Consider the following 23,065-nt stretch of genomic DNA (forward strand, 5'->3'; position numbering starts at 1 on the left):
TATACTGTACTATGGCTTTCTAAAACTATCACGACCAAATGTAGATGACAAAAAAAAGAAATACTGCCAAGAAAACAATGCTATGGTACGAAGAAGACCGTATAAAAATGATGTCTGCACAGTGATGTTTTTATGCAAGCTATTGAAATGGTCTGCAGCTAATGCGTGTATGTTTAGTTTCCGGCAGCAGTATTTTTATGTGGTTTCCTACCGATGCAGAGTTTTTTGGTTCCTCCTGCTGTGATAAACTTCCTAACAGCCTGTCTGTAATATTACTCGCCATAGTACAAGCTGGCTGATCTTATCCATTCGGTAAAGTTCTCATAATGGATCTCATATCTCACCACCTTTAGACAAGACATTGGAGAAACAAGGTACTGTAACATCATATTATTTTCTTCTTTTGTTCAGATAAGTATATATTATACTTTGTATCCGCCAGATAAAACAAAATGTGAACTGTAGAAAATTAAATTACTACTCACAGATGATACGGTATATACGGGATGCATACACATGCTATAGATTGTGGACTGCGAAAGTATTTATCCTTTTTCAGGTTTCAGGATTATTAAAACACATAATTTACCAACAGGTAACTAGTATATATAGTAATTTCTCTCCCTGCCTGGAGGATTTATACCTAGCAGTTTTATAAAAAAAAATTTAATTAAACTTTAAAAAAGGATTGATTTATTTCAGCTTAGCAAATCTCTCTAACTAGGTCCCCCATATTCATCAGGTTTCGGGGCCGAGATACTCCACATTTCTAATTTTACATAGGTTTGAACTGGCCACCAGCATGCTACAGCGTCCTCCGTTGGGCCCAGGCTATGGCTCAATAATGGGTCCCCAATACAACAGAGACACGAGGGGCCAGAAAATGGCAGCCTCATCTAATGATGACTTTGAAATAATTTTTCTCTATTCCTGTATTTTCCAAGGGTGAGATCACAAGTAACATGTAGGATATAACTGATGATACGTCCTATATAAGAAATGCTAAATAAAGAGTTTACAACAGAATTAAAAGGGGACTGGCGTATTGATATTGGGTGGGAGCTCAGAGCCGAATCTCTGGTGGGCTTAGGGATCGTTTCCAGTAGTGCCAGGACATCTTATATGTATAATATATTCTCATCACCACTTTTTTCCACAATCCAAGCATACAGCACAAGAAAAAAATCCCTACATTATAATGGAACTTATAGTATATTATTGCATGCACAAAAAAGGAGATTTATCAAGATGAATGGAGCAATTTACTCTAGAAAATAATCTTTCATATTTCTTATGTGTTTTAGACACTTTCTGAAGTAAGCCAGCTAATATGTGCTGTAATCTTAGACTATACAGTCAAACTGCCTGAACCATTGATAGATGCAAGTTTACATCGTCTCACAATTAGGCAGTGTTGATATAGCCCAAAATATCAATTTGCTCTTGTCTTTTAATCTGTGCGTTCCAAATACCATAACTGTTTAATTTTTACATACATGTTGAAGCATGAGGGTTTCCTTCTTAAGGGCTGAGTTGTGTATTGGAATGTAACCGTTCTGGGGTCCATACAATGCATAGGAGAACAATGCCACAAGCATTTCTAACAGGGAAAGGTGTTTTTGTGATTTTTAGCATTTTTTAATATGACACTTTTTATTCAATTTTTTTTAAAAATTGGCCCTACTAGTGGACATGACCATGTTGAGCTTGATTACTAATATAATAAATTGCGACACCTCTTTATTACGGCACGATAAGCTTGTGGGTGTAACACTGATGGGTATCCAATCAAGCCCTGTGTCTAAGGCCTAATTGGTGTACTAAGATGGTGAGACCTTGGGGACCTTTCTATGCCTCAGACTGAAATGGAAACCATCAGAACTTTGCAATTGAGTCACGGTGAGAAGAATGTGGTTGAATGGCCAGGATCAGAGTTATCTCTGAGGGCAACATTTGCAGCAGTACTGGCTCTAATATATAGATCTGACACATACTTCTGATGATGGGGACTCAATACCTGAGACCACACCAACACATGCGCATGTCTGACAGATTATCTGAACCCTTTAATGATGGTGCATATGTGTGTCTGTTCACATTACAGACATATATGGAAGAGAATATATATATTTATATACACACAGTGGTATGTAAAAGATTGGGCACCCCTGGTCAAAATTATTGTTATTGTGAACAAATAAGCAAGTTGAAATTGAATTGATCAGTTAAAGTAATAATAATTGTATTGTAGGCAATATATATATATATATATATATATATATATATATACACACACACACAGTTGTGGCCAAAAGTATTGACACCCCTGCAATTCTGTCAGATTGCAAACAAAAATTCTTTGTCATTATTATATCTTCATTTAATTTGTCTTAAATGAAAAAACACAAAAAGAATTGTCCTAAAGCCAAACTGGATATAATTCCACACCAAACATAAAAAAGAGGGTGGACAAAAGTATTGGCACTGTTCGAAAAATCATGTGATGCTTCTCTAATTTGGTGTTGGCAATAACTAAATCACACTTGCAGCCAGTTGACATGGATTAAAGTTGACTCAACCTCTGTCCTGTGTCCTTGTGTGTACCACATTGAGCATGGAGAAAAGAAAGAAGACCAAAGAACTATCTGAGGACTTGAGAAACCAAATTGTGAGGAAGCATGAGCAATCTCAAGGCTACAAGTCCATCTCCAAAGACCTGAATGTTCCTGTGTCTACCGTGCGCAGTGTCATCAAGAAGTTTAAAGCCCATGGCACTGTGGCTAACCTCCCTACATGTGGACGGAAAAGAAAAATTGACAAGAGATTTCAACGCAAGATTGTGCGGATGTTGGATAAAGAACCTCAACTAACATCCAAACAAGTTCAAGCTGCCCTGCAGTCCGAGGGCACAACAGTGTCAACCCGAACTATCCGTCGGCATCTGAATGAAAAGGGACTGTATGGTAGGAGACCCAGGAAGACCCCACTTCTTACCCCGAGACATAAAAAAGCCAGGCTGGAGTTTGCCAAAACTTACCTGAAAAAGCCTAAAACGTTTTGGATGAATGTTCTCTGGTCAGATGAGACAAAAATAGAGCTTTTTGGGCAAAGGCATCAACATAGAGTTTACAGGAGAAAAAGAGAGGCATTCAAAGAAAAGAACATGGTCCCTACAGTCAAACATGGCAGAGGTTCCCTGATGTTTTGGGGTTGCTTTGCTGCCTCTTGCACTGGACTGCTTGACCGTGTGCATGGCATTATGAAGTCTGAAGACTACCAACAAATTTTGCAGCATAATGTAGGGCCCAGTGTGAGAAAGCTGGGTTTCCCTCAGAGGTCATGGGTCTTCCAGCAGGACAATGACCCAAAACACACTTCAAAAAGCACTAGAAAATGATTTGAGAGAAAGCATTGGAGACTTCTAAGGTGGCCAGCAATGAGTCCAGACCTGAATCCCATAGAACACCTGTGGAGAGATCTAAAAATGGCAGTTTGGAGAAGTCACCCTTCAAATATCAGGGACCTGGAGCAGTTTGCCAAAGAAGAATGGTCTAAAATTCCAGCAGAGCATTGTAAGAAACTCATTGATGGTTACTGGAAGCGGTTGGTCGCAGTTATTTTGGCTAAAGGTTGTGCAACCAAGTATTAGGCTGAGGGTGCCAATACTTTTGTCTGGCCCATTTTTGGAGTTTTGTGTGAAATGATCAATGTTTTGCTTTTTGCTTCATTCTCTTTTGTGTTTTTTCACTTAAGACATTAAATGAAGATAATAATACCAAAGAATTTGTGTTTGCAATCATTTTCAGGACGAAACTGAGTATTATCTGACAGAATTGCAGGGGTGTCAATACTTTTGGCCACAACTGTATATATACATATTAGATGGAGGCCCGATGCGATAGCATCGGGAGGGTGGTAATGTCACGATGGGGGCAAGCTTTGCAGCGTTAAGAATCTCTCCCCCCATGTGCTCACCCACCTATCCACTCTCTCTTTCTCCATGAGCTGACTTCTCCCATCTGTGCTCTTTTCTTTGAAGTGTCTACCCCATGTGCTATCCCCCTTGTCTGTTGTGTCTCTCCTTCCTGTGCTGTGTTCTCCCCTCATGTGCTGTCCCATTTGAGCTGTCTCCCCCCTGTGCTACAGAACATACTACAGCTCCTGTGCAGGGGAGCAAGCAAAAGACAATACTGGCATTACAGCAGATCGCAGAGGATACATTTTGTGAGGTAAAATATTGTTTAAAAACAGTCAGTGAAATATTTTACCTCACAAAATTAATCCTCTGTGATCCCCTGCTGTAATGTCAGAATTGTCTTTTGCTTCCTCCCCTGCCCAGGAGATGTGGTATGCTCTGTACACGGTCAGACACAGGCAATTTTTAAAATGAACTTTCGTTCATGGGAAAGCCCCCTTTAATGTGACCGGCTTTCTCTGCCTGTAAACACGTCATGCATCAGCCGCCAGGATCACCAAATGATTCAATGCGCCTGCTGAGTATGTGTGAGTGAGAGTGAGTGTGAGTTTTTAATAACCAGCTGAAGAAAAGCGCATGCAAGACAACTCAGGAATCTCACAGATCTAGAAGAATTTTCCAAATTAAAATGGATGAATACCTCAAACAATAATTGAAAGACTCTTTGCTGGTTACAAAAAGCATTTGCAAACTGTGATACTTTCAAAAGGGGGTGCTACTAGGTATTAACCATGCAGGGTTGCCAAACTTTTGCATCGGTCCATTTTCCTTTTTGTATTTTTTAAAATGTAAAAGATGAAAATATATATGTGTGTAATCTTTAACTAACTTTAGGCCTTTTAGTGTTCATTGCACCTTCAACTTGCTTGACTGTTCACAATAACCGTAATTTTTAACAGGTGCGTTCCAAACTTTTACATGCTACTGTATGTACAGTATATATACAGTATATACTGTACATACAGTAGCATGTGTATTACTGAAGTCGGACATTCTGATCCAACTTTATAAATGGCCCTGTATATATATATATATATATATATATATATATATATATATATATACAGGGCCATTTATAAAGTTGGATCCAAAATGGCTGACTTCAAAATGGCCGCCATGGTCACTACCCATCTTGAAAAATTTTCCCCCTCCTATATATTAATGTGACACAAACAGGAAGTTGATATCACCAACCATTCCCATTTATTTAAGTGTATCCATATACATGGCCCACCCTGTATATGCATATTATATATATATATATATATATATATATATACATACAGTACAGACTAAAAGTTTGGACACACCTTCTCATTCAAAGAGTTTTCTTTATTTTCATGACTATGGAAACTGTAGATTCACTCTGAAGGCATCAAAGCTATGAATTAACACATCTGGAATTATATAATTAACAAGAAAGTGTGAAACAACTGAAAATATGTCTTATATTCTAGGTTCTTCAAAGTAGCCACCTTTTGCTTTGATTACTGCTTTGCACACTCTCGGCATTCTCTTGATGAGCTTCAAGAGGTAGTCTCCGGAAACGGTCTTCCAACAGTCTTGAAGGAGCTCCCAGAGATGCTTAGCACTTGTTGGCCCTTTTACCTTCACTCTGCAGTCCAGCTCACCCCAAACCATCTCGATTGGGTTCAGGTCTGGTGACTGTGGAGGCCAGGTCATCTGGCGTAGCACCCCATCACTCTCCTTCTTGGTCAAATAGCCCTTATACAGCCTGGAGGTGTGTTTGGGGTCATTGTCCTGTTGAAAAATAAATGATGATCCAACTAAACGCAAACCGGATGGAATAGCATGCCGCTGCAAGATGCTGTGGTAGCCATGCTGGATCAGTATGCCTTCAATTTTGAATAAATCCCCAACAGTGTCACCAGCAAAGCACCCCACATTCCACACCTCCTCCTCCATGCTTCACGGTGGGAACCAGGCATGTAGAGTCCATCCGTTCACCTTTTCTGCGTCACACAAAGACACGGTGTTTGCAACCAAAGATCTCAAATTTAGACTCACGGTGGGAACCAGGCATGTAGAGTCCATCCGTTCACCTTTTCTGTGTCGCACAAAGACACGGTGGTTGGAACCAATGATCTCAAATTTGGATTCATCAGACCAAAGCACAGATTTCCACTGATCTAATGTCCATTCCTTGTGTTCTTTAGCCCAAACAAGTCTCTTCTGCTTGTTGCCTGTCCTTAGCAGTGGTTTCCTAGCAGCTATTTTACCATGAAGGCCTGCTGCACAAAGTCTCCTCTTAACAGTTGTTGTAGAGATGTGTCTGCTGCTAGAACTCTGTGTGGCATTGACCTGGGCTCTAATCTGAGCTGCTGTTAACCTGCGATTTCTGAGGCTGGTGACTCGGATGAACTTATCCTCCGCAGCAGAGGTGACTCTTGGTCTTCCTTTCCTGGGTAATGATGGCCACTCGTTTTTCTTTACATAGCTGCTTTTTTCTTGCCATAATACAAATTCTATTCAGTAGGATTATCAGCTGTGTATCCACCAGACTTCTGCACAACACAACTGATGGTCCCAACCCCATTTATAAGGCAAGAAATCCCACTTATTAAACCTGACAGGGCACACCTGTGAAGTGAAAACCATTTTCGGTGACTACCTCTTGAAGCTCATCAAGAGAATGCCAAGAGTGTGCAAAGCAGTAATCAAAGCAAAAGGTGGCTACTTTGAAGAACCTAGAATATAAGACATATTTTCAGTTGTTTCACACTTGTTTTTGTTAATTATATAATTCCACATGTGTTAATTCATAGTTTTAATGCCTTCATAGTGAATACACAATTTTCATAGGCATGAAAATAAAGAAAACTCATTGAATGAGAAGGCGCGTCCAAACTTTTGGTCTGTACTATATATATATATATATATATATTTACACACATATACAACTATGCAACATGTTTAAGCAGCTGTGGAAAAAATGCTGCAAAGAAAGAATCCTTTAAAATATATAAATATCAGTTATTAAAAACCTTTTGGCTTCCTGGTGGAAAAAGGAGGACGTCCCTAATTTCGCTATTATTTTGGATGCCCTTCGACAACATAGTCAGCTGGAATATAGATTTGCTATAAAACAATGATTTGCTGAGTAAATACAATAAAAAATGGGACAAATGGAACGCTAAATATATGGGACTTTAAACCAGAAATGTCTGTTTTTTATTTTTGTTTTATTCTGGGTCTGGTAACTTATTAGTTAGTTTTAGTTTGACTTTGTATAGTTAGATAGACTATTATTTTGCTGTGTACTGTGTTATTATTACATAATTGTAAGAGATTTCTATATACTCTTTATTTTTTGTATTTTACACTTACACATTTTTGCTACAATTAATTCATGTCAATGGGTTCTCTAATTTGTATAAATTTTCCCCTTTCCTACCTCCCTTATCCCTTCCCCTTCTTTCCTATTATTAATAATCGAAATTTCAATAAAAAATATTTGAAAATAAAATATATAAATATTGATAATTTATTTTTATCAATCAACGAAACGCAAAGTGCATGAAAGAACAAAAAGGAAATCTTGATCAAATCACCATTGGGTGTGACCATCTTTCGCCTTCAAAACAGAATAATTTCTTTTAGGTACAAACTCAGGACTATAGTCAGGTGTATGAGTAATCAATTATGCAAAACTGGTGATAACGATCATCATATTCATATGTCGTTGAAATATAATCTTTAACTGAAACAAAAACAGCTGGGGGGATCCAGCTATACCCAAAAACTGTTCTGATAAGTCTGGCCAAAAGTGGTCTTCATGAAAGAAATGCAGCCAAAAAGACATGCCTTTGAAGTGGAAATAAGGTCAAACAACTCAACTGGTCAAATGTATTCTATGAAGGGCAGGAGAGCGGTACATTAACGAGTGTCTGCAGGCAACAGATAAGCATGGTGGAGGTTCTTTGCCGCAGTTTGGAGCTGCATTTCAGCAAATGGAGTTAGGGATTTGGTTAAGATTAACCTCTTTCTGCCATTAGACGTACTATCCCGTCCATGTGCCCTGGGACTTAATTCCCAAGGACGGGATAGTACTTCTAATGCGATCAGCGGCGCCCACGTGTGATAATCAGCTGACACCCGGCACAATGTGTCAGGGGCGGTAACGGACCGCCCCCGACACGTTAACCCCTTGTACACCACGATCAAACACTATAGCGGTGTATCGGGGGTTAAAGGGAAGCATCGGCAGGGAGGGGGCTCCCTCTGTGCTTCCCTGAGCCCCCCACGGCAGCGCAATGTGCAGCGCTGCTGCGGGGGGCTCTTTCCCTACAGGCTCCCGGATCCAAGATGGCAACGGGGGCCTTCGGGGGCCTGTATGGAGCTGACTTCCTCACTGCCTGCAAAGCGCAGACATGAGGAAGTCTGCAGAACTGCCTGTGACAGATCGCTGATCTGTCACAGTGATCTGTGATGTGACAGATCAGCGATCTGTCACAGGACACTGATGTCCCACCTGGGACTATGTAATAAAGTAAAAAAAAAAAAAAAGTGTAAAAATAATTTTTAAAAAATCGCTAAATAAATTAGTAAAAAAAAAAAAAAATATTCCCCAATAAATTCATTTTTTGAAAATAAAAAAAAAAACAATAAAAGTACACATATTTGGTATTGCCGCGTCCGTAGCGACCCACCCTATAAAACTGTCCCATTAGTTAACCCCTTTAGCGAACCCCTTAAAAAATAAAAATAAAAAACAAAGCAAAAAATAATGATTTATTATCATACCACCGAACAAAAAGTGCAATAATGCGCGATCAAAAAGACGCATATAAATATCCATGCTACCGCTGAAAACGTCATCTTGTCCCGCAAAAAACGAGCTGCAATAGAGTGTCATACTCAAAAAAATAAAAAAGTTATAGCTCGCAGAATAAAGCGATGCAAAAATAATTATTTTTTATATAAAATTGTTTAGATTGCAAAAAACCGACAAAACATAAAAAAAACCTACATGAGGTATCGCTGTAACCGTACTGACCCGAAGAATAAAACTGCTTTATCAATGTTACCGCACGTGGAACGGTGTAAACGCACCCCCCCAAAAGAAATTCATGAAACGCTGGTTTTTGTTCATTCTGCGTCCCAAAAATTGGAATAAAAAGCAATCAAAAAATGTCACGTGCCCGAAAATGGTATCAATAAAAACGTCAACTCGTCCCGCAAAGAATAAAACCTCAAATGACTCGGTGGGTCAAAATACGGAAAAATTATAGCTCTCAATATGTGGTGATGCAAAAACTATTTTTACAATAAAAAGCGTCTTTTAGCGTGCGACAGCCGCCAAACATAAAAACCGCCATAAATAGTAAATCAAATCCCCCGTTATCACCCCCTTAGTTAGGTAAAAATTATAAAATAAAAAAATGTATTTATTTCCATTTTCCCATTAGGGTTAGGGTGAGGGCTAGGGTTAAGGCTAGGGTTAAGGCTAGGGTTAGGGCTAGGGTTAGGGCTCATATTAGGGTTATGGGTGTGATGGGGTTGAAGTTATAATTGGTGGGTTTCCACTGTTTGGGCACATCAGGTGCTCTCCAAATGCAACATGGCGTCTGATCTGAATTCCTGCCAATTCTGCGTTGAAAAAGTCAAATGGTGCTCCTTCCCTTCCAAGCTCTGCCATGCACCCAAACAGTGTTTTACCCCCACATATAGGGTATCAGCATACTCAGGACAAATTGCAAAACAACTTTTGGGGTCCAATTTCTCCTGTTACCCTTAGGAAAATAAAAAATTGGGGGCAAAAACATCATTTTTGTGGAAAAAAATGATTTTCTTATTTTCACGCCCAGGCGTTATAAACTTCTGTGAAGCACTTGGGGGTTCAAAGTGCTCACCACACATCTAGATAAGTTCCGTGGGGGGTCTAGTTTCCAAAATGGGGTCACTTGTGGGGAGTTTCAATAGTTTAGGTACATCAGGGGCTCTCCAAACGCACATGACACCCGCAGACCAATCCATCAAAGTCTGCATTCCAAAACATCACTACTTTCCTTCCGTGCCCCGACGTGTGCCCATACAGTAGTTTTTTCCCACATATGAGGTATCAGCGTACTCAGGACAAATTGGACAACAACTTTTGGGGTCCAATTTCTCCTGTTACCCTTGGGAAAATAAAAAAATTGGAGACTAATTGATCATGTTTGTGGAAAAAATACGATTTTTTATTTTCATGCCTGAGCATTAAAAACTTCTGTGAAGCCCTTGGGGGTTCAAAGTGCTCACCACACATCTAGATAAGTTCCTTAGGGGGTCTAGTTTCCAAAATGGGGTCATTTGTGGGGGGTTTCCACTGTTTAGGTACATTAGGGGCTCTCCAAAGGCAACATGACACCCGCAGACCATTCCATCAAAGTCTGCATTCCAAAATGTCACTACTTCCCTTCTGAGCCCCGACGTGTGCCCATACAGTAGTTTTCTCCCACATATGGGGTGTCAGCGTACTCAGTACAAATTGGACAACAACTTTTGGGGTCCAATTTCTCCTGTTACCCTTGGGAAAATAAAAAAAAATGGGGACTAAAAGATGATGTTTGTTGAAAAAATACGATATTTTTATTTTCACGTCCGGTCGTTATAAACTTCTGTGAAGCACTGGGGGGTACAAAGTGCTCACCACACATCTAGGTAAGTTCCTTAGGGGGTCTAGTTTCCAAAATGGGGTCACTTGTGGGGGGTTTCCACTGTTTAGGTACATCAGGGGCTCTCCAAAAGCAACATGACACCCGCAGACCATTCCATCAAAGTCTGCATTCCAAAACGTCACTACTTCCCTTCCGAGCCCCGACGTGTGCCCATACAGTAGTTTTCTCCCACATATGAGGTATCAGCGTACTCAGGACAAATTGGACAACAACTTTTGGGGTCCAATTTCTCCTTGTACCCTTGGGAAAATGAAAAAATTGGTGACTAAAAGATCATGTTTGTGGAAAAAATACGATTTTTTTATTTTCACGCCCGGGCGTTATAAACTTCTGTGAAGCACTGGGGAGTTCAAAGTGCTCACCACACATCTAGATAAGTTCCTTGGGGGGTCTAGTTTCCAAAATGGTGTCATTTGTGGGGGGTTTCTACTGTTTTGGTACATCAGGGGCTTTCCAAACGCGACATGGTGTCCGATCTCAATTCCAGCCAAAAACGTTAAATGGCGCTGCTTCCCCTCCGAGCTCTGCCATGCGCCCAAATAGTGGTTTACCCCCACATATGGGGTATCAGCGTACTCAGGACAAATTGCACAATATCTTTTAGGGTCCTGTTACCCTTGGAAAAATAAGAATTGAGGGTGAAAAGATCATTTTTGTGGAAAAAATATGATTTTTTAATTGTACCGCTGTACGTTATAAACTTCTGTGAAGCCCTTGGGGGTTCAAAGTTCTCATCACACATCTAGATAAGTTCCTTGGGGGGTCTAGTTTCCAAAATGGTGTCATTTGTGGGGGGTTTCCACTGTTTTGGTACATCAAGGGTTTTCCAATCGCGACATGGTGTCCGATCTCAATTCCAGCCAAAAAGTCAAATGGCGCTGCTTCCCTTCCAAGCTCTGCCATGCGCCCAAATAGTCATTTACACCCACATATGGGGTATCAGCGTACTCAGGACAAATTGCACAATAACTTTTAGGGTCCTGATACCCTTGGAAAAATAAAAATTGGGGTGAAAAGATCATTTTTGTGGAAAAAATATGATTTTTTAATTGTACCGCTGTACGTTATAAACTTCTGTGAAGCCCTTGTGGCTTCAAAGTTCTCACCACATATCTAGATAAGTTCCTTGGGGGGTCTAGTTTCCAAAATGGGTTACTTGGGGGGTTTTCCACTGTTTAGGTACATCAGGGGTTCTCCAAATGCGAAATGGCGTCCGATCTGAATTCCAGCCAATTTTGCATTGAAAAAGTCAAACGGCGCTTCCTTCCTTGCTGAGGTCTGCCATGCGCCGAAACAGTGGTTCCCCCCACATATCAGGTATCAGCGTACTCAGGACAAATTGCACAATAACTTTTGCAGTCAATTTCTCCTGTTACCCTTGGTAAAATAAAAAAAATTGAACCTGAAGTATTTTTTTGTGAAAAAAAGTTAAATGTTCATTTTTTTTAAATATTGAAAAAATTCCTGTGACGCACCTAAAGGGTTAATAAACTTCTTGAATGTGGTTTTGAGCACCTTAAGGGGTGCAGTTTTTAGAATGGTGTCACTTTTGGGTATTTTCTATCATATAGACCCCTCAAAGTCGCTTCAAATGTGATGTGGTCCGTAAAAATAAAATGGTGTTGCAAAAATGAGAAATCGCTGGTCAATTTTTAACCCTTATAACTTCCTAACAAAAAAAAATTTTGGTTCCAAAATTGTGCTGATGTAAAGGAAACATGTGGGAAATGTTACTTATCAAGTTTTTTGTGTGCCGTATCTCTGTGATTTAAGGGCATAAAAATTCAAATGTGGAAAATTGCAAAATTTTCAAAATTTTCGCCAAATTTCCGCTTTTTTCACAAATAAATGCAAGTTATTTGAATGAAATTTTACCACTACCATGAAGTACAATATGTCATGAGAAAACAATGTCAGAATCACCGGGATCCATGGAAGCGTTTCAGAGTTATTACCTCATAAAGGGACAGTGGTCAGAATTGTAAAAATTGGCCTGGTCATTAACGTGCAATCCTCCCTTAAGGGGTTAATGGTGTCCTCAATGTTGAGAAATGAAGACAAATGTGACGCTGAGTAACTTCTCACTGCAAGGCCGTGAGTCAGGATAGTTATTAAGTCAAAGGTCGGAAGTCAGGAGGGTACATCATAAACAGAAAGAAGAGAGAAAGGCGTAGCCAGGTAACGTTCTGAGGTCAGAGTACCAGGAGGATAGCAGATCAGAGCTGAAGGGGTTAAACAGACAAAAGGTCAGAACAAGGTCCAAGGTCAGGCAGCAAAAGATCTACAAACATAATCCAAGACACAGAGAGATGTATGTCTGGGAGTAACAGCCCAGTTAAGTAACCTGGCAGTCACCTGGGATAATGAACATCTGGAGAGAGTGTGACGAGCATCAGCTTACGCTGAGTCGTTTCCCTTTTGAATGAGTGGGCCCTCTGGGCCGTGGCACCCACCCACCTAGGGCAAGCTGACCTAGTGAGAATCCACCCCCTATACAGGGAGTGTCAGGGGCAAGACCAAGTGGGTGAGCCACCACAGCAGCTGGACCAGACGGCCGGCTCAGGGAAACAAGACAAGGCGAGACAAGACGTTAGTTCAAGGAAACTTTATTAAGGAACACTTCTGGGTACAACAGCTGAAAAACGTGAACACAAAAAGTACATAAAGCAAGATGCGTGCAAGGGCACGCCGAGGTCCAAGGCATGAGGAACACTTCAGGGTATAACAGGTGCAAAACGTGAACACACAGAGTACATAGAGCAAGGTGCGTGCAAGAGCACACCGAGGTCCAAAGCATGGTATGTGCAGATGGTAGACAGAGGCACGAGGACATCGGACTCCGGACAGCAGGCAACGATCAACCGGGACATCAGGTTGTGTAGCTCTGAAGGTGATCGGCAGGTTCTGGACATCCGGTAAGCAAACCAGGGTTCCATGCAAGGAGACAAGACAAAGTTAGAAGTAGGATTCATGTCAACGAACACGCCCGGGTCAGGTTCACAGGACGGAGGCCTGCGCATGCCAAGAGGCATGACAGGGACAGGTACAAGGACGGTGGCCTGCGCGTGCGAAGAGACACGCCAGGGAGAGATATAGGATGGAGGCCTGTGCATGCAGAGGACACGCCAGGGACCAAGATAGGCTATGGTGGCATAGGAATCCGGGGTGTTGGCATCGACCGACAGGGTCCAGGAATCAGACTGCGGAAATCAGCTCCGGACATCAGGCCGCAGTCATCTAGGTCCAGACCTCTGGCAGCGGTCGGCAGGTTACGGAATCCGGCAGGCAAGACAGGGTTCAGAGCAGAGCAAAGTAAGCAAAAGACTTTGTGCAAGAGTAGCACAAAAAGGCACAGTGCAAAAACCAGCGTGCGTGCAAGGGAGCACGGAAACCACGGCTGGGGCAACGACAGGCGGTACCGACGGTGGCATAAGCAGGCGGGCGCGACTTAGATGCAGCACAGCTGCGGCTCACACAGCCGGTAACCACTATAGCACTGGATGGCGGGCACGGCTGAGGCACACAGGCGAGCACGACTAGAGGCGGCACGGCTGAGGCACAACAGGCAGGCACAGGGCGACCAGGCGCGTGCAAGAGGGCACGGAGCCACAAGGCAGGGCTAGGCAAAGGTACAGGACAGAGACGCATGTGAAACAGCACGGCAAAGCCTAGTACGAAAAGTGCAAGGGCGCACGAAACATCAGAGACAAGGCATAGAGTAAGAGGCAGAGTCCTGCGCATGCAGAGGGCATGCAAGGGGCAAAGTACAAGACGAGGCCTGCGCATGTGGAGAGACACGTCAGGGACAGGGACAGAGTCTAGCAGCGAGGCATAGGCCGAAGCCCAAAGTCGGGCCAAGGGAGAGCCTTGGGACTAGACAGAGTACAGAGCGGAGGCCTGCACGTGTAGAGAGGCATGCCAGGGACAGGGTACAGAATGGAGGCCTGCACGTGTAGAGAGACACGTCAGGGACAAGGTACAGAGCGGAGGCCTGCACGTGTAGAGAGACACGTCAGGGACAGGGTACAGAACATAGCATAACAAGGAAGCATAGCGAGGACAAACAAAGCACGAAGGACAACACGAGTCAAAGCACGAGACAAGAGATGGAATACGAGCACGGAGCGTGTGCAGAGACGCACGACTGAGCAAAGTGCAAGGGCACAGAATAGAGGGAGCAACCCAGCAGACCAAGCAGCCATGCAGGGAAGCAACACAATACTCAGGCCCTGAGCATAGGAAGGGGCGGTCTGATATAGGGCATAGCACCTCCACTTTCGGGTCGGGACCAGGGAAGAACTTCCAGTTCAGATCCTCCAGGATCACAGGGAGCAGTTACATGATCAGGATTCCAGACATGCAGGGATGATTGCAGAACCAGTGCTGAAACCTAGGCAGGTCACATGATCAGAATACCAGACATGCAGAGATGATAGCAGAACCAGTGCTGAAACCTAGGCAGGTCACATGATCAGAGTTCCAGACATGCAGAGATGAATGCAGAACCAGCCTCTGCTGGAACATAGGAAGGACACATGATCAGGGGTTCTAGACATGACGAGACGATCACAGAAGGCAGAGCAGAAACGCAGGCATCCCGCAGCTCAACAGTCATGAGGTGAGTGTGCACACTGCTCTAGGGAACATGCAGGATAGCAGACATGAGATGCGCGTGCACAACGCTCCAGGGGTCATGAGGCAAAACAGACATGGCAGACATCACAGACATGGCGAGCATGACAGAGAGACAGTGCCTCATAGTCTCAGACTGGATCCCTGAACTTTTAGTCAACACGCTGACAGTTCAGCACACCCCTGTACAAGACTGGACAGCTGAGCTGTCAGTAGCTATATCCCAGACACACTGAGGGGTGGAACCGTGGCACAAATGTTTACTTATCCATCATGCAGTACAATCAGGGAGTAATCTGTTTGGCTCCAAATTTATTGTAAACCAGCATGATGACCTCCAATCTACAACATATGTAATAAAGAACTACCGTATTTTTCGGACTATAAGACGCACCGGACCATAAGATGCACCCCAATTTTCAGAAGGAAAATAGGGAAAAAAATAATAATGTGTCAAATGGGGGTCCGTCTTACAGTCCGAATTCAGCTTACCTGGGAAGGGATCCGTCACGGGGGTCATTCAGTGCTCCAGGGTGGTGCGGTGGCAGCTCTGTGCTGGGGCAGCTGGGCTGTACTGGGGCAGCTGGGCTGTGCTGGGGCAGGTGGGCTGTGCTGGGGCAGCTGGGCTGGGGCAGCTGTGCTGGGGCTGGGGCAGCTGTGCTGGGGCTGGGGCAGCTGTGCTCGGGCTGGGGCAGCTGGGCTCGGGCTGGGGCTGCTGGGCTGGGGTTGCTGTGCTGTGCTGGGGCTGGGGCAGCTGTGCTGGGGCAGCTGAACTGTGCTGGGGCTGGGGCAGCTGGGCTGTGCTGGGGCTGGGGCAGCTGTGCTGGGGCTGGTGCAGCTGTGCTGGGGCTGGGGCTGCTGGGCTGGGGCAGGTGGGCTCTGTGGGGTGAGGGTGGTGGCTCTCTGTGCTCCAGTGCAGGGGCGGCGGCTCCGCCGGCATTTCCTCCCAGCCCGGAGGCCCCCGCACATCCCTTTCTGGCCGCCGCCATGTTGCGGTGGCCTCCGGGAACATGAACACCGGGAATATGGCCGCCGGGACGGGGACGGCGCATGCGCAGGTTCAGATCTCGTCCCGAGATCTCAGGGGACGAGATTCAAATCTCGGCAATGAGATCTCGTCCGGGGATAATCGTTACTGAAGTACACAAAATCTCTACAAATTTATTAAACTTAAACTTTATAGCAAAATAAAACATTATAATCAAAAACTAGGAGAGTAAAACTTTACAGAACTGACAGCTGGGTTTCTTTTTCACAATCACTAGATCAAAAATGGAAAATCATTTTTTTAAAATTTAGTTTCATCTACGTCAATAGATGTAAAACCACAAGGACCGCAATCTACATGTTTACAGCAAAAGGAAAAAGGGGAGGAATCTGTGCTATTTGAAACACATACTGAAAATAAGATCACAACTGCAGATATTTAATTGAAGGGAACCTGACAGCTGATACATGCTTCTCAATCCACTGGTAGCTTATAGCAGATACTACTGGCTGCATGATTTCATGGTTATGGGCTCGCACTCATCTACATAAATAAAATCGCTCCAAGGTTGTTCCTGAAAAGATGGACCAGCGTCAAGTGAGTACAATGCGATTTTTATCTAGTAGTATATGTATGACATCCCTCTGACATGCATATGCAATCCGTATGCAGTACGATTTTAACATCAGCTTGTACATAGTGAATTACTGTAGGTCATTTAAAGCTAGTTTACTAAAAATAAGACAATCTTATATACAGATATAGATAGATAGATAGATAGATAGATAGATAGATAGATAGATAGATAGAATGAATAAGATAGATAGATAGATAGATAGATAGATAGAATAAATAGGATATATAAATAGTTTAAATTGGATAGATTTTCTGAAGCTATGTAAAGACCTTTACATATAATAAACTAACCCCCTTTATTGCCTTTCATGTGGCAAAGGGTTTTAGCTTTTTCTTAAACCTATTAAATAAATAATTAATTTAAAAAAAACGGCATTGGATGCCCCTTATTTTTAATAACCAGCTGAGGAAAAGCAGTCAGCTGGGGGGCTGGTGTTATTATTCTGGGAAGGGGCCAATAATCATGAATCTTCCCAGGTAATTAAAGAGAATGTTTCAGCATGATTTAGTTCTATAAACTAAATGCATAATGGCACTGTGATGTTGATTAAAATGATACCTGATGTAAAGGGATCCACTCAGTGGCTGATGAATACTCACCTTGTCAAGTTTGCATAAAATGATGTTTTGTGTGCTTCAGGGCGAGATGTGGGCACAGGGTCTTCTTCTGCATCTCCACCTCCCCACCAGCCTTCTCTGCTTCTTGTGCAGGACACTGATCAATTCTGTGTCCTTGCCATCATTTTGTGGTTGGCGCGTGTGCAGTGTCAGTCGGCGTCCTGTGTGCAGGACTTGAATAAAATGTCGCCGGAAGCAGATTGGGATTTCGGCTCGGTGTTAATTTTACTGCGCACCTGTACACAGGTTTCTGACTCACACTGCGCATGCATTGCCCACATAAAGATGGCGGCAGTGCTGAATTTTAAAACGGAGGCAGGTCATTGTACAATAAGCAGAGGAGGTTGGTGGGTGGGAAAATAACCAGAAGAAGACCTTGAAGTACACAAGACATCATTTTATGAAAACTTCATAAGGTGAGTATTCATCGACCACTGAGAAGATCCCTTTACATCAGGTATCAAATTAATCAGTATCACAGCGCCATTATGGCCATGCCTCTAGTTTATAAGACTAAATCCTGTTATTGTAAATAACAGCTCACAGTTGTCTACTTAGCCTTTACTGGTTATTAAAAAGGCGGGACCCCCCAGAAAAAAGCATGAGAACCATTAGTAAGTTATTATTAAAAATAAGGGGGACCAACTCCACACCATTTTTTTCCATTTAATTTTATACTTATTATTTAAATACATGTAGAGTAAACTATACACTAATTATATATCTCACTGAAATCTATCTATTCTGATGGTTCATGCTGGGAATTCACTGTAATTGGTAGATAAAATGTTGGGCTTCCTATGAGATAAGTGTGTAAAAATCGGACGGCACACGCATGTTCCAAATGCCGAGCGATATTTTTCTCTCACCCATTGACTTGCATTGTTAACTCGCACCCAAGATACACGGCCATTCGCAGCATACTGCAATTATTTTCTCAGTCCGATCCGAGCTGATAAAAAAAATTGCAGATGAACACTGAATTGGTGAATAACATTGATCAGAGAGCAATCTGATATTTATCGGATTGCATTCAGCTGATTTATACATAGATAAGTATGAATCCTAACTTTGAAATGCTGTGCTGTTCCAAAGAAAAATATAATTTAAAATCCAGGTCCCTGATGGCTTCTCCCCGCCTGCTGCCAGTGACTGACAGGTCTCTCCCTATACACACATGCAAGGAGAGACCTGTCAGTCACTGTCAGTGGGTGGAGACAAGCTGCCCGGGGCCTACCTGTCCGACTAGTCTCCAGTTCGACTGAGACTCTGGCCGGCTTTTAATCTATACTCTTCTCTGCAATGCCTCAGTGTTTCAGAATCAAACATACCTGGCATAAACATTACAGTCAGTGTCTGATGGATTGTGCAGAATGTATCAGCTGTCTGGTTACCTGTAATAAAATTAATGCCAGGTATTGTTATTTACAGTATACAGTATCTACATTATTTCTCTCTTAGAATTGCTGGGTCTGAGACAATTTACAACTCTGTAAATTTTAATATTTACTATTTTTATTGTTGATGACTAAAGGATGAGTTAGAGGGCTTGCTCAGAATGCCGTATAACACAGCAAAGAGCTATGTGATATTGTATCGGACAGCACTTGGTCCAATGTTATACTATAATGAAAAAGGTAGGGAGGGATCCAGCGGTAGGCGGGGGTAGTTAAAAAATAGCTTTATTTCAAAATATTTAAAAATGTTGGAAACATATTGTCTGGCACTATACACACAGAGGCACAGATCAATTGGATTTTTTTAATTATATCTGCAACACATATTACTACTCCTATCCTCCCCACTACTTGCTCTATAAGGTGGGATCTCCCGTCCGGAGGGTACTACCGCAGCTGTCAATCCTTCATTCCTTGGTTGTGGGTTACACAACCCCAAACAGTGAGCAGTTTACCCCTTGCCTATATAAATTTGATCATCGGATAAGACTCTATTGCTCTTATTGTTCCCCTCTTGGTTTTAGCTAGATATGTTTGATTCTGAAATGCTACAATGTTTCAGCGAATAACATACTTTAATATCATCCAGGGCCTGAGCCGTACAAGAGACTAGTCGGATAAACGGGTCCACAGACGCATATACCCACCTGTATCCCTGGAGTGACAGGTCTCGACACAAATGCAAGAATGAATTTGATCATAAAATAATGGAATAGGATGCAGTGTTTAACTTTGTATGTAACCCCCTTCCCATGTACAGCACCAAGGAATTAATGGCGCTATATAAATAAATAATAATAATAATAACTTATCCAAAATACCAAATCTATAATCTACTTATCAATCATAAAATGAAAGTGTTCACATACAATCTCATCCACACATCAAGCTTTCCAGGACAGATTCTGGGCACTTGGAACATATTTTACAATGTTATAAGTTCACGTAGAAAGATAACAATCTATTCTTTTGCTTCTGTTCCTCAGTTGTTATTCCCGGCTATGACAACACCTTACAATAAGGATTATTTCACAATGGCGGACACGACCAACAGCTCTTCTTTTACTTGCGAAGTGAACAAAGACTTGGAACCATTCACATATTTTTATTGGTTCATATTTCTGGTTGGATTTTTTGGAAGCTGCTTTGCATTGTGGGCATTCACATGGAAAGACAACAGCCAGAAATGTTTGAGCGTGTACCTCATTAACCTTTTAATAGCTGATTTTCTGCTGACATTGGCTTTACCGTTTAAAATAGTCGTGGACATGGGGCAAGCATCTTGGAAGCTGAAGATCTTTCATTGTCAGGTATCCGCTTGCATCATTTACATCAACATGTATATTTCTATTATTTTCTTGGGATTTGTCAGCATGGACCGCTGTCTTCAGACCATACAGAGCTCAAAACTGTACCAAATACAGAAACGAGGATTTGCACGAATGTTGTCAGCAGTAGTCTGGGCTCTTGTCCTGTCCATAATGCTACCAAACATGATAATACCCATAAAAGATATCCCAGAGCGCGAGAATGTCGGCTGCATTGACTTTAAAACAGTCATCGGCCGAGACTGGCACGTCCTCAGCAACTTCATCAGCATTGCCATATTTTTTAACTGTTCTGCAATCATTTTGATATCGAATTGCATCACTATTAAGAAACTTTACACCAATGAGGACTGTGAAGAAGCTAACAACATCAAAGCTGCGCTGGTAAAGATCTTTCTTGTGACAGCAGGATACATCATATGTTTCCTTCCTTACCACATTGTCCGGATCCCATACACCTTGAGTCAAAATAATGTGATCACAGACTGCCACCTGAAACAAGTGCTCTTCTACACTAAGGAGTCAACCTTTTTACTCTCGGTATCAAATCTTTGTTTCGACCCTATTGTGTATTATCACTTTTCGAACAACTTCCGGTCTAAAATAAGCAAAACTTTCTCTTTAAAGAGACAGGAAAGAGTTGTGATTGGAGGAGAGAATGCTATCGAGAGAGCCGTGTAGAACAAACTTTTGCACTATTAGCTTATGAGGTTGTGATTTAAGGAGGATCTGTCACATTTTTTTTTATTAATGATTGTTAATTACGAATATATGTTTATTTATAACAGTATAAAATGAATAGTTTGAATCGTTTATTTGCATTATTTCTGCAGGCACTCGGTGCTGCCATTTGTATTTGCTTGTGTGACATGTGTCGGACCACTGGAAAGGGACAGAAAGGCACACAAAATAGGGCAATACCATCTAGTAAAAGATAAGTATAAGCAATGCTAGCTGGTAGATGGTGCAGGCACAACACCTATAAAGGGGTGGAAAGCCGCCGCTGCCCCGTGGTTGGAGGAAATGGTTCTTCCAGATATATAATGGAAAAAATGGATGCTGACACATTTAAATGGGCTGCGCTGAGGGAATGAAGAGTTTTGATATTCGGACTAGTGCCTTGAGAAAGGCGCCGATCTGGAGCAGAAATACGTTGATATTAACAAAGACCGATATGGAATCCCAAGGCTCTACATTCTCGCAGCGCAGTTCGCCTGAATTTGACAGTTTCCATTTTTGGTATATGTCAGTCAGAGCATTACACTTACACACAATAAATGTGCAGACTCAGACCATAGGAGAGCACGTTTAATCTCACAATGACACGATCCTGGTTTGTTCCAATAAGAATGATTGTAAACTAAAGGGAACCTGTCAGGCCATTCATGCTGCCCAAACCTCAATCAGCCTGAATCGCAGCCTGGCTGACCAATTGCAGACAGATATAACATTCTCAGCGTTTCAGAGAAAATTTACTTTGAAGATCCAACTTGGGATAATAACTGGAGACAAGACTTGTCCTGCTCTCCCTTGACTGGCTGTTCACAGTGCCACTGCAGTGGCACAGGGAATAGTCAGTCTTTGGATATGGTTCCCAGCCATAAATTTTCTCTGAGATTCCAGAGCATTTCAGAGGATCATATCTTTTTGCAATCAGCTAGGTTGAGACTCATGCTGCCCACTCTTTGGGCAGCACAAATCGCCTGACAGGTTCCCTTTAAAGAGTGTATTGCATACAAAAATAAAGATAAGACAATAACTAATTGGACGGATGAAATCCAAGTTCACAAGCACAAGCTATGACTACGAAAAAGAAAGTCTGGTTGGTTTGGTGTACTGTAGTACAAAGCACTCGGATGAAATGAAACCATATATTACACCAATAAACAGTCGAATATTAATTTGTTTGTCTAAAAACTATGTCTCCCATTTCCCCTGTGCACATATGCGCTCAATTCACTTGAGTATGTTTGTATTTTCAATGGTGAAACAGAAGTAAAGGTGCATTTACATTAACCGACTTGTGGCATTAAACAACCACAGACCAGTATATATTTACTGATTGGCGATCATTTAATAGTCTGCACAAGCATACATCACTTAACTACTGTTAAGGCCCCGTTACACATAACGATGTCCCAGTGATCCCACCAATGATCCGACATGGATGAAAACGCTAGGACATCGTTAGACACCCACTGCAGCGATCAGGACCAGCGAGCAAGCTGGTTTCCAACGTAAACATCGGGTAACTAAGAGCCGCGTGGCTTTTGGATACCCGCTGTTTACCCTAGATACCAGTGTGTGTTGGTATCTAGGGTAAACAGCGGGTATCCAAGAGCCGCGCGGCTCTTAGTTACCCGATGTTTACGTTGGAAATCAGCGTCCAGTGTCGCTGATCGCTGGTCTCTCGATGCCACACACAGCGATGCGTGCTGGCCAGCGGGAGACCAATGATCAAAAAATGGCCCAGGACGATCGTGCACGATCAGCGATACCCGGCAGGGGGGCCGGTCGCTGATCCCCGTCACACACAGCGATATCGCTGGAGAGATCACTGATGCGTCACAAAATCAGCGATCTCGCTAGCGATCTTGCTGTGTGTGACAGGGCCCTAAGAGCTGCAATAAATCGTTCAGTGTTCATAGCCTGCCATTGAGGTTGGCAGAGTGAGATCTGTCTACAGAGGGTGGCTGACAACAACATTTTGTGCTGCGCTAAAGAGCAATGAATGATTTCGTTCACTCACT

General features: G+C 42.5%; 2 protein-coding genes across 3 annotated transcripts in view; one reads left to right on the forward strand and one right to left on the reverse strand.

The window, feature by feature from the left end:
- MED12L (mediator complex subunit 12L) overlaps positions 1–23,065 on the reverse strand; it is a 1,194,146-nt gene that overhangs the window by 981,457 nt on the left and 189,624 nt on the right.
- Positions 144–22,216, forward strand: GPR171 (G protein-coupled receptor 171). Of its 2 annotated transcripts, none has more exons than XM_073579058.1 (2): positions 144–374; positions 19,974–22,216. In XM_073579058.1, exon 2 carries the CDS (start codon positions 19,989–19,991, stop codon positions 20,994–20,996), a length of 1,008 nt encoding a protein of 335 aa, XP_073435159.1. In that variant the 5' UTR covers positions 144–374; positions 19,974–19,988; the 3' UTR covers positions 20,997–22,216. The 2 variants fall into 2 exon arrangements, with proteins under 2 accessions (XP_073435159.1, XP_073435158.1); XM_073579057.1 differs by lacking the exon at positions 144–374 and adding an exon at positions 16,444–16,873.

Source organism: Dendrobates tinctorius, unplaced genomic scaffold (assembly GCF_039654945.1).
Source record: "Dendrobates tinctorius isolate UK_male_01 unplaced genomic scaffold, ASM3965494v1 ptg000060l, whole genome shotgun sequence".
Taxonomy (NCBI): domain Eukaryota; kingdom Metazoa; phylum Chordata; class Amphibia; order Anura; family Dendrobatidae; genus Dendrobates; species Dendrobates tinctorius.